Source organism: Rutidosis leptorrhynchoides, chromosome 10 (assembly GCF_046630445.1).
Source record: "Rutidosis leptorrhynchoides isolate AG116_Rl617_1_P2 chromosome 10, CSIRO_AGI_Rlap_v1, whole genome shotgun sequence".
Taxonomy (NCBI): Eukaryota; Viridiplantae; Streptophyta; class Magnoliopsida; order Asterales; family Asteraceae; genus Rutidosis; species Rutidosis leptorrhynchoides.
In genome coordinates this window covers 282,099,177-282,111,171 of record NC_092342.1, presented here as the reverse complement: position 1 = coordinate 282,111,171, position 11,995 = coordinate 282,099,177, and the positions used below count along the sequence as shown (strand labels likewise).

The following is an 11,995-nucleotide window of genomic DNA, read 5'->3' as shown; positions in this document are numbered from 1 at the left end:
TGCAGTTGTGCAACTGCAACGTTGTAGTATTCGCATACGCTGCGAAAAAAGGGAGTAAGCGGAAGCCGTAAATTGCCATGTGATATGGCGGCCTCGTAAATGGTAATCATGCCCTTGGGTGGGGCATTAGCCCTATCTTCCGCTGATGGTGCGGTGGGTGAAAACTGTGCAAGCAGTGGATAATACTGTTGTAGGGTTTGGATTTTCGCCTCCGTCATATATGAAACGAAGGAGCTGGGGGTATTAGTTGATGAAGAAGATGCCATTCGTAATAATATACCTAGATCGGAAGATGAATTGAAAAGTTTTATGGGTTGAATCGTTTAATTGCAATGAATGCGTGTGAATTTTGATAAGAAAGTTTGATCGAGTAAGCAATTGAGGAAGAAAGCGTAAAGTTTTTTATGCGAATCATCCAGCTATTTATAATTGAAATTAGGGCGAGGAAGTCAAAGGGGTAATGATTACTCTTAAACGGCTAAAATTACCGCAACGTGTAAACGGTAATTTTCTGGCCGTTACAGCGTTCCTGATTTGACAGTTTTGTAAAGTTACCGTTGTTGTTATGTGTTGAGATTAATAAAATCAACGGTAATAATTTGGTGGTAAAAAATTATTTAAAAACCAATTGCGAATATATTTTAAGGTAGCACGGTTTTATTTATAGAGTTTATCATGATACATCTGCTTCGCGAAATGTATCATAATAAACTGGGGGGACTTGATCATATACATAGCATTGTATATGTATATTTTATTGGCTAAAGGCCAAAAGCAGAAGTTACGTGAACTATAATAAAAAGGTGTGGAATATCCGCTGAAAATAAGTATAGCGGTTATATTTCCGCTTTAATAAAAGACTGCGGTTTAATCCGCTAAGTTTCTGCGGATAGTTAAATAGTCCGCAGATCGCGGATATTTCGAATACTATAAATAGGGAGCTTGACCTCTCATTTATGGGTTGTTGATTCTCTGTCATTTGCCCAAGCCTTTGTGATTTTCACTTGTGACTTCGCCCAAGGAATTTCTATATTGTGCTAAGGTGAATTATGCTAATTGACAATCAAGACCGGGTCGGGGTGGTTGATCACTTGATAGATAAAGTGAAAGACGATCATCAGGGCGCAAAATAATCATCAAACATCTCATTCTTCATCTTAATCTTATTACACTCAATCCGTAATTAAGTAACTCATTAATTAGGGATTGATCACCAATAACACAAGATGTTACAATAATTCGTAAGTACAAAAATAAAAATTTCTTGTTATTTACTCCGTAGTAAAAAAAAGTTTTTTTTAGAGTGCTCCCAATGGTACGTCCAGGAGCCCGTCCAAGCTTTAGTCCACGAGGACACCGTTGGCACCCCTTAGTCCATCCTTTAGTCCAGGGTGTCGCCCAGCTCCCTCGTTCTCCTGCTCGTCCATTTCAATCATATTGCTGGACGGATGGATGGATATACATGCATATATTACTTGTACCATTAACATTAAAGCTTGTAACATCTTTAATCAAATAATTTAAGTGGGTTCAATTTATTTGAGAAGATATGTCATTGTTGGGAGTGGTTAGTCCTGGGAAGAAAGTGGAATAAAAGTGATGATGTGTCGCTAAATGGTTGGCTAGTCGTGAAAGAAGTCACGTCTTCATTCACTCTTACTAGAAATAAAAACCGGTATACATAATTCCAGCGAAGGAACAACACTGAAAACAGTAAACGACAAAAGTCAAAGAATAATACTACAATAAATAAAATTAAAAAAGGAAAGCAGGAAAACAAAGAAGACATACGAATTTGGGCTGTCAAAGGCGACCCGACCCTTATTATTCATTCATTCATTCATCAACTAGCTCAACCAAACCACCTAATCCCCAAATACCTTCTAGAGAGAGAAGTGTTTGTATGTGTGAGAGAGAGCTTCGAAGAGAAACCAAACCCTAATATACACAAATTAGGTATGAAATCAAGAAGAATTAGCTGATCTTCGATCAAATTTGGTTTACCATCTCCCAAAATCACATTGCATTCCAGCTTCTTCATCAAAAGGTCATATGAATTTATTTATTTTTGTTTAATTTGAGCTTTTAATTATTCATATTTGAGAATAATGCAGTACTGTTGTAGGTAGGGGTGACTTGATTAATAGTACAGTAAGTATTTTTATTGCAAATTTTAAGACTTAACTGTAACTCAGCAGGAATAATTATAGTACAATGAAAAGGAAATTAATTTGATTTATTAGTTATATTTATTTTTAAAACTTAAATCTGTATAGGAGTCATCATAAAAATTTTTATTCTAACTTCTATGATAAAGGTAATTACCTAATTATTATGAATCCGATGCTATTGTCTTCGAATTTGCTTAATGAATCCGGTGCTTGAATAATGAATTTAGATGCAAATTAAGAAAAAAAATGGATGGTAGATTTTGACTCTAATCACTTGAATATGTCAGTTTTATGAATTTTAACATAATTTAATTTAATGCGATATGTACGTGTTGCTAAATATACTTCTGGTTTATGTATTTGGTAGGAATTTGTGATTTCGGTAATGGAAAATTCCAAAGGACAGTCATCCTCTACAATGAGAAACATGTACAGTGGGAAGCACTATTCACTTCCTCCTAAAAGTCCGTTTCCAAGTATCGCTCCATTTTACGCCGATTACGCTTCGAGTAGATCAAACGGGACAATACCGAAGTATAAAAACGGAAACTCACTTCATCAACGTACGTCTTCCGAAAGTCTTGCGATAGAAGAACAGCCATCGTGGTTGAATGACCTACTCGATGAACCAGATACGCCTGTTAAAAAAGGCCATAGACGATCATCGAGTGACTCGTTTACTTATATCGAAGCAGCTAATGCTAACATTGAACATGCTGCACAAACTGAGTATAGATTGAAAAATTTGAATTCTGCTTCGTCTACATGGGGCCCACAAGAATTCGATCGTTTTAAAGATTCACAAAACACGTTTAAGAATCATGATCGAGTTTGGGATCCTCCACAAAATGGATTATCGCGTTCGACGTCGTTAGGTGCTTCACAAGAGGTTAACAGAGTTATTTCAACCGTTAGTCAAAAACAAGAATCAGTTGAATCTTCTAAGAAAGAATCTGAAAGGAGCGATTTTTCTAATACGCAAGCTTCTGCATCAGAATCAGACACAAAACGTTCCAAGCAGTAAGCGAATGATTTTTATGTTAAGATATACGATCAGTTTTAGTAAGATGTTAATCAAATAATATAAAGTACCATAATACTACTTGATAAAACTCTTGGATCTTTTGAGAATACAAATTGATCTGTTACAAAGGTATTTTAATATGTACTCTGTGTACCGTTAACAGTTATAATCGTTCTTTAGTATCTGAATTATTAACATTTTATAGTAGTTATCAGAAAATCTAATGGTGATGTCATGCAGGCAATTTGCTCAGCGCTCACGAGTTCGAAAGCTTCAGTACATAGCTGAGTTGGAAAGAAATGTACAAGCTTTACAGGTAGAGTCGAAATTGTTAAACTTATCGATAGGTTCATAACATATAATATATTGTGAAAACTGGGAATTTGACTTAAAATGTGTGATTGTAGACTGAAGGTAGTGAGGTTTCAGGTGAGCTAAAGTTTTTGAACCAGCGAAGTCTTATTTTGACCATGGAGAACAAAGCGCTGAAACAACGGTTAGAGAATTTGGCTCAGGAACAGCTTATTAAGTACTGTAAGTTTCTAGTTTTTAAATAAACAGTTGATCGTTATGCAATTTTCTTTTTGGGTTAAATATCCTCTTTCACAAAAACTGATTGTTAGATGTTCAAATAAGTTTAAAAATATGATTAATGTGGTCAGAGGAATTAGGTTTTAGAAGGGAACGAAATTAAACCTTTTTCACTTTTTGCATGCGTAGATGTGGTCTATTTTAACACCAAAACTTTATTTTAGCACTGAAGTCTGAAAAGACAGGATGATAAGGTTTCAGTCCAATAAAAAGAGAGAAGTGTGAATTGCTTTTTCTATTGAAAATATGTATGATGGGGATGTAATTGCAGTAATCTGAATAGTAAAGGTGGCAAATTTGACTAATATACCAAAAATTGTATTAATTCGGGTTACATTTTATCTTAAAAATAGGTATATTTGTCTATTTGTAAAACGTAACTAAAGATAAACCATGTCAAAGTGGCCAAGAGTCACAGAAAGTGTATTCAATTGTTAACGACCTCATAAGTCACGTAAAAGACGGTTACTATTTTAAAAGTATAGTTAATAGTTATATAAAGCATATTTAGTTATATATTTTTTGAGAAGCAAACATAAGTTCTGACTTGTCAATACGACCCAAACCTTTTTGACCCGTATTAAAAAATGAGTCATCTTTAGGTGACCCATTACCTCACTTGCCCAAACTGTCCATTTACTTATGGAAGTGGATGTAGCGTGAGTATAAAGTTTTTTCTTCTGGTTTTCTTGCCTTTAATTCAAACTGGTACTATATATTGTACGTGTGCAGTGTTCTTATTATACATGGCAATTGAGACCCATACTCCCAAATTTGGGTCAAAAGAGTCAAGCTTTCGGGTCAATTGGGTCTTGAAAAAAATTAGCCTGCTAATCTTAACCTAAACTTTAAAAAGGTCAAATGAGTTTTCTTCAACCTATTGGGTCTTATACAAAATTTAAAAGAACGGTTCAAATGGGTATCAAGTCCTAAAGTTCAATAAATAGAGACAGGTCTAATGGGTCTTGTGAATGGGTCGAGCATAACAAGATTCATCTGTCAATCATTTATGAAAGCATTAATGTTTATATCAATTATTATGTATATTAATATTTATATTTTCTTACATATATACTAAATATTAATAATAAATAATTATAACTAAAACGATATAATAAATGTAAAAGTATGACCTGTTTGGACCCATTTGACCCATTACCTATTTCGACCTGTTACCCAAACCGACCCAACCTCACCAGTTTGAACCCGTTTAGAATTTTTACCCGTATGACACATGGCCCATTTCAACCCAAAACCGTTTTGACTCATTATCCAAACCGACCCGACCTGACCCGTTTGCCAGGTATAGTTCTTATCATATATATATATGTCTTAACTAGAGATGGAAGTTTCAATCCCATTTACTGAGATATCGGTTCAGGTTACATTTAATCTCTAAAAAGGTCAAAACATCTTAGGTATATCACGTGTCTCCAGTGTTGAGTTGGGTAGCATTTGAGTTTATTATTTTAATCAGCACATTTTGTGCTGTTCCGTTTAATTAGTTATATCATGTTTACATGACATGTCTTGGCCGTTTAGTACTTCATCTTTTCTCTTTATATTTGACTGCATGTGTGTAGCTTTTATGTTATTTGTGTCATTTAATCTCCCTTCTGCATTAGAAGATGATAATTGTTTATGAAAAACTGACACAAATGTTTTTACAGTGGAACATGAAGTTTTAGAGAGGGAAATCAGTAGACTGAGAGCCTTATATAAAAAACAGCTACAACCGCCAACAGAAAAACCACTTGTTGGCCTTCGGCGAAACAACAGCATGGAATCTCAGTTTGCAAACCTTTCTTTAAACAACGAATCTCGTGCTGCGCGTGATGTTGTTTCAGGCCCGCTTCGCATCTGAAAACTCCACAATGTCTTCTGATCGACGTTTTGTCATATGAATTGCAAAAGATAAAAGGGTTATCAGAGTAAAGTGTAGTAACTTTGGTCCAGTTTCTGTTTTTGAATAACCAACCATATGTGCTTTCACCCATAAAAGTCCTCAAACTTACAAAATCACGATTTAGGGTAATCTGTAGAGGCTGATGTGTTCGTTTGTTGGACCATATTAGCCTTATTTACGTTGCGCTAATACCTGTCAAAAGTTACCCTAAATCATTTTTTTTGAAAATGTTTGAGGTTTTATCTTATGGGTGAAAACAATGCTGGTTTAACCCAAAATAGAAGCTGGCTAGAAGCTGCTTACCATTTTATGTGATTAACCCTAAGATGACTTATATGTGGGTTTCATTTGTGTAAGATGAGGCTAAGCCCTTCTGCTCAAGTTGATGCCTTTTTCTTCTTGTATTTTGTGAGGTGTATCGAGTATGTGTGGTTGTTGTGTATGTGGGGTAGTTTTATAATTGCTAATTTAGCGAATTGCGCCTGGTGGTCGTTTAACTGGAGTTTGTGTGATGTGATTCTGGTTGGGACTTGCCGGAGGTGGTGGTGGTGGTAATTATGGTGGTGGTTTCATTTTCATGTCCTGTTTATTGTTTATTTGGTGCTTTCCTTGCAATAACTTGTGTAATAATATGTTAATGTTACAGACTATTATTGTAGACTTTCATTTTCTATGGCTGTGTTAACAAGTTACTTACTAATTAACGTTTGAATTAACAAGTTTTGTTATGATCACCTGAAGTAGGGGTTATAGGATCATTTTTGATTAGATAAATGGTTAGAATTACTAGAAATACAAAAGGTTCACTTCAAATAACGAAGAAATGTCAAATTTGAGTGTGTGTGATTATCTCTTCATTATTCATTGAATGATTTTAGCGTTGAATGTCTTGTGGTTGAAACAGTAAATTAAACGGTTGGTTATAAGTGGATTATATTGAGAACTTGTTAAAACTCATTCTGATTCAACAAAAAAAGTTCGAACTAGTAGTGGTATTTTGAATCATTTTAAAACATATACTCCGTATTTTGTTATGTAATCTATTTTGAATAATTTGACAAATAATAACCTAACCCTACAGTTTATTTTGCTAAAATAAATGAACCGGCTCTGAAACTATAAAAACAACATTGAGCCATTGAGGGGTCTTATTGCGCCATCAGCAGCTCCAGGTTTGAGAGCTTTTTAGAGTTCATTTGCGAATTGTTCAATTTAATTAATTTTTTAATTTAATTTAGTTCTTTCTTTCTCGTTATTGATTATTGATAATTAAATTTAATTACCCACATTTGTTTTGGGTAATCGTTTATCCTTTACATGTATTTAGCTTCTTTTTTGTTTGTACATCCGTTGTGTCTGAGCTTAGTGCTTGCATCCCACATCGGTTGGGAGAAGTAAATATCAAAGAAGATGGTCACTATAAATATAGAGCCCAACAACTTGAAGAAGCATACCTTTCTCGGCCTTTTGGCTAAGATCAAGTGTAGTATCTGTTCTTATCAGTTTAATATCTGATATGTGAGCCATTGGCTCACTCGATATTAATTTTATTTTTTATTTTTTATGGGAGAAGGCTCATAACATTAGCTTGCTAATGGGGCTCTTCATGTGTCGCTTTGGCGCACTACTGTCTAGGCTTGGCGCACCCCTCCAATTTCTAGTCAAAAGTTTAACCTGTTATATTTTAGTATATTGATCATCTTGGTTTTCACTACTAGCGTCAAAAGTTTAACCTGTTATATTTTAGTATATTGATCATCTTGGTTTTCACTACTGGCTCGATTCACAAAATCAACTGTTCTAATATTTAAAACATTATTGTTTGTACTCTTGAAGACGGATGTTGTACTTAATCTCTCTGGGGTTTTGAAGCAACTAATTTTGTAACGTCTACAGGTATTAGAAGTATAAGGTATAAACACAAGGTTTTAATGAATTTGTATATATGCAAAAACTACAGTTTTACGTATGTGCACAAAAAGGTAGGTATTCTTTGGTCCAGCACTTGAACGTTATGAGGGCATTAGACTATTTAGATATCATTCGATTCCCATAACATTGTAAATAACAGTAAACGAGCATCTACATCGGGATACGAATGAAATCTGCATATATATGATTCATATGTATAATATTTAAATTTGAAAGTTTTGCAAAATAAAAAAAAATTTGAAAAATACCTGCATCATAACTTAGGTTCCACTAAATGAGCTTGAAAGCTACAAATTTAGGCAAAAGCATCCACAGCAAAAGAAAATACATTAAAAAATCAAAGACAATACATCCTCATGTTTGACGCCTTCGCTTAAAGTTCGACTCATCATACGACTCCCATTTATTGTGATCAAGAATGCTGATGTCATCCAGCTCAGCAATGGCAAGCAGATACTGAGTGAGCTTCACTAGTTCCCTATCACTGTCTCGGTTTGCATGTGCCTTTCTAAACGGTCTTATAGTCAACCCGTTTTGTGGATTCATTACAAAGTTTCTCCTTAGATCATCAAACATTATGGTATTTTTTGAACTGTAGAACTGCAGCCACATCATCAAAACATACACAAATCATTTACCAAAACACCATTTTGCAGAAAAACATAAACATAAAAGTAATATTCAATTATTAAACCTCAGGAAATCGAGCCCAAATTAAACCAAGCGGTTTGCAGTCAAAGATTCCCCTACTATCAGATTGAACTGTAATCATTGCCAAATGGTCTAAAAGAGCGGTAATCTTATAATTAGGATTACTTAATACCCCAAGCTGTTCCATCTTCAGTTCAACCCATTTCATGCTGCATAAAATAATAATATATAAAGTATTAATTAACATTAGCAATATACTTTTCATAAGACGAATCTATACTTCTTGTACATATAGAGAATTTGATGGCTACATGTAAAAAGAAGAGGAAAAAAAAAACAAAGCCTAACCTTGTTGCAGACCATATGATGATGTCATACTCTGCATAAGCAGCTGTCAAGAATTGGTGAAGATCTGCATGGGATAGAATGTTAACAGGTGCTGTTGTTTATTTAATTTAATTACTTATTATTAGAATGAAATTATTATATATGTATGTTTCTTACAAGGGCGCATGAGTTGAAGAGGGTTTTCAGCTGTTGACCGATGGTCGAAGAGCGTATAGTCGATATCCAATACAAGAAGTTTTTTCCCTTTCCGGCATGGATTTTTCAGTTCAATCTACAATCAAGCATCCATTAACATATTTCATAATCAAACATCATGGAAACTGCCCAATTTTTACTTCTATATAATAATATAAGCATATGTACAAGAATGTCAACTCAATTAGTGTTGTAAAATGATGGAGATAATTAAACAATAATGGAGATTAGAAAGGCATGCCTTGTATTGATCAACCCGTCTCCTTAATTTTTGCTTGTTGACATCCTTATCTTTAATGTCTACAGCTTCCTCTTGCCCAATTTCAAAATCATCAACAATATCTGGAGCATCAATTTCATCCACAATAATATCATCTTCAACAGTACTGCATCAGTCGAGTATATAAATATATTCCTCAGTCAAACAACAAGATCAGAACATACTAACATAATAATATGATTACAAAAGTTTCAATAAAAACATTTATCAGTCTGTAGAAAAACAAGCAAAAATTTGCAATTACATGCCTCAGCTCTTTGATACATTTTATACAAAATTAAGTGATGTAAATTAATCCATGAACTTTGTGCAAAACTATCATCAATGTTCTTAACCTTCTCAGATGTAAATTAAGCTTTCAACTATGGAGGTTTTATATATATTTGCAATTTCCACTCTGATCAATAACGGTACATACAAATACATCCAGTACTAATAAGATTCATTACTTACATTCTGGTATGAGCAAATTAGGTTTTCATACTTCAATTAAACAAATGAATAACCTAATAATAATAAATTAATAATTAAACAGATTAACTAATTAAAAGTTATAATTATACCCGATCATAGTCATTTTGAGAGACGATTTGAGTGGTAAAGTAGAAATCAGAGTTGAATCATCAGCAAGTTTGGATCCAATTTTAGGGTAAAGAAGTTTCTGGCGTTTAGGAAGTACGGTAGTCAGTTGACATATACGTCGTTTAAGTTCACCAACGGAATCATCACCGCATAATCTGACGGTGTATTCTTTGCCGCTCCATTTTACCGTTAACGTTATCTCTTCTTCCGTTAACGGAGATGTTAACGACGACGATGATGCACCGGCGGCCATATCTGATTCTTTTTTTAAGCAACTGGAGGGAATTATTAACGCTATGTTATAATTCAGTAGGCTTATAACTACCTTTAGTGGTTTGATTCTTGATTAAGAATACTAATAATGAAGTGTAAGAACAAAGATTATAATGGAGAGAAAGAAGTATAATACTTGATGTAAGTATATTAGAATGGTGTGTTTATCTTGTACATATTGATGCATATTTATACTACAAAGAGTGTTACATATTTGACTTTTGTGAATTATATAAAATTGTTAGCCACCATTTCTTGACTTCTACTTCAATAATTGATGTATTATAACACTCCCCCTTGGATGACAATTTTATTAGAGAGCAACTAGTACTGCCTCGTTAAAAACCTTGCTAAAGAAAACCCAGTGGGAAAAAACTTTAGCTAAGGGAAAAAGAGTGCAGCATAGAGTTGACTCCCCCTCAAGTAGACATCGCTGAGTTGTTACATCTTTTGAACAAGCCTCATGCCAATATTGTGAACGTGTGTTCTGAAAATAGCAGTTGAGAGTGCTTTGGTGAAAAGATCGGCAGAGTTTTTGTTGGATTGTACATATCTCATTTCAATCTGGTTGTCCTTAATGAGACCTTGAGTGTATGAGAAGAATCTAGGGGGTATGTGTTTTGTTCGGTCACTTTTGATATACCCTTCTTTCATCTGTGCTATGCAAGCTGCATTATCTTCATAGATAGTTGTTGGACTTTTATCGCGTTCTAGTCCAAAAACATTTTCGAGTAGTTTCATATAATGCAATCACTTCGTCATGATTTGATGATGTTGCAACAAGTGTTTGTTTTAAGAACGCCATGATTTTGTGATACCTCCATTTAGGAATACATATCAAGTTTGAGATTTATCTTTATGAGGATTTGTTGAATGACCTGCATATACATAATCAACCAAATCTTGTTTCGAAGCGTTAGAATAAAATAATTTTAAATTAGCAGTTCCTCAAGGGTATCAAAATATCGGTTTGATCCCATTTCAATGTCTTTTTGTAGGGGTTGAATTGAACCTTGTCAACAAATTAACTGCAAAGAAATGTCAAGCCTTGTACAATTTATAAAATACATAATAACCCCAATTGCACTAAGATATGGAACTTTTGATCTGTAAAGATCTTCATGATCTTCACGGGGATAAAATAGATCAGTGTCAATATTGAGTGATATATCAACCAATGGTTTTGTCTTTAAAAATGTTTTAAAATCTTTTCGATATAGTTTGTTTGATGTACAAGTAAACCATTAGGCATATGCTCAATCTGCAAACCAAGGCAATACTTGGTTTTTCCGAGACCTTTCATTTCAAATTCTTTCTTTAGAAGTTGAATGGTTTCATGGATCTCTTTATTTGTACCTATGATGTTAAGATCATCGACATAAACAGTTTACAATCACATATCCGGACATTGTTTTCTTAATAAGAACACATGTGCAAATAAGATTATTTTTATACCCGTTTTCTTATCAAGTAATCACTTAATCAGTTATACTACTGTATCAACCCATATAAAAATCTTTGTGCTTTAATGGAATACATTTCCTTGTGTTTTTAGATGCTTCTGATACCTTAAACCCTTTAGGTATCTTCATATATATATATACACATATATATATATATTACTATCAAATGATCCATATAGATAAGCAGTCACAACATCCATGAGATGCATTTCTAAATTTTTAGAAACTGCGAGGCTGATTAAGTATCTAAAAGTAATTGCATCCATAACAAGAGAATAAGTTTCCTCATAAACAATTCCTGGTCTTTGAGAAAAATCTTGAGTTACAAGTATAGCTTTACCTTGTAACTTCATTGTTCTCATTTCCTTTTCGGGTAAAAATTCATTTGTGTCCCATACGTTTCACATCTTTAAAGTGAAAATGATTTATCCGAAAACTTTTCTTTTATTGAGCAATTCTAATTCAGCTCGTATATAGTCATGTCTATTTTGACATTCAATGACAGATTTTGGTTCCAGCTCATCATCTTTATTCATGATGTCATTGTATGAAAAATTCTCATCAACATTTTTCATTCCA

At 33.8% G+C, this 11,995-nt stretch overlaps 2 protein-coding genes and 1 non-coding gene across 3 annotated transcripts; 2 read left to right on the top strand and 1 right to left on the bottom strand.

Annotated features, from left to right (window-relative positions):
- Window positions 1–1,790: 1,790 nt before the first annotated feature.
- On the top strand, window positions 1,791–6,363 carry LOC139872272 (uncharacterized protein At4g06598-like). The gene is made up of 5 exons (XM_071860110.1): window positions 1,791–2,047; window positions 2,539–3,191; window positions 3,436–3,511; window positions 3,603–3,729; window positions 5,457–6,363. Exons 2-5 carry the CDS (start codon window positions 2,557–2,559, stop codon window positions 5,648–5,650), a joined length of 1,032 nt encoding a protein of 343 aa, XP_071716211.1. The 5' UTR covers window positions 1,791–2,047; window positions 2,539–2,556; the 3' UTR covers window positions 5,651–6,363.
- A 779-nt stretch (window positions 6,364–7,142) lies between these two features.
- Window positions 7,143–7,343, top strand: LOC139873809 (U2 spliceosomal RNA). Its single transcript, XR_011767528.1, has one exon. It is a non-coding gene; the product is annotated as a U2 spliceosomal RNA (small nuclear RNA).
- A 432-nt stretch (window positions 7,344–7,775) lies between these two features.
- LOC139872352 (ubiquitin-like domain-containing CTD phosphatase) lies at window positions 7,776–9,944 on the bottom strand. The gene is made up of 6 exons (XM_071860204.1): window positions 9,662–9,944; window positions 9,060–9,204; window positions 8,780–8,894; window positions 8,624–8,687; window positions 8,319–8,484; window positions 7,776–8,224 (listed from the first exon to the last, which is right to left on the bottom strand). Exons 1-6 carry the CDS (start codon window positions 9,931–9,933, stop codon window positions 7,979–7,981), a joined length of 1,008 nt encoding a protein of 335 aa, XP_071716305.1. The 5' UTR covers window positions 9,934–9,944; the 3' UTR covers window positions 7,776–7,978.
- Window positions 9,945–11,995: the final 2,051 nt, after the last annotated feature.

What these genes read in the sequence shown, in the direction of transcription:
- LOC139872272 (XM_071860110.1), top strand. Translation starts at nt 2,557, where the DNA reads ATGGAAAATTCCAAAGGACAGTCATCCTCTACAATGAGAAACATGTAC. An exon ending in GAAATGTACAAGCTTTACAG is followed by an intron (nt 3,512 to 3,602) that starts GTAGAGTCGAAA and finishes GTGTGATTGTAG; the next exon opens with ACTGAAGGTAGTGAGGTTTC. An exon ending in GGAACAGCTTATTAAGTACT is followed by an intron (nt 3,730 to 5,456) that starts GTAAGTTTCTAG and finishes ATGTTTTTACAG; the next exon opens with TGGAACATGAAGTTTTAGAG.
- LOC139872352 (XM_071860204.1), bottom strand. Translation starts at nt 9,933, where the DNA reads ATGGCCGCCGGTGCATCATCGTCGTCGTTAACATCTCCGTTAACGGAA. An exon ending in TCTTCAACTCATGCGCCCTT is followed by an intron (nt 8,688 to 8,779) that starts GTAAGAAACATA and finishes TATCCCATGCAG; the next exon opens with ATCTTCACCAATTCTTGACA. An exon ending in TTTGGGCTCGATTTCCTGAG is followed by an intron (nt 8,225 to 8,318) that starts GTTTAATAATTG and finishes ATGTGGCTGCAG; the next exon opens with TTCTACAGTTCAAAAAATAC.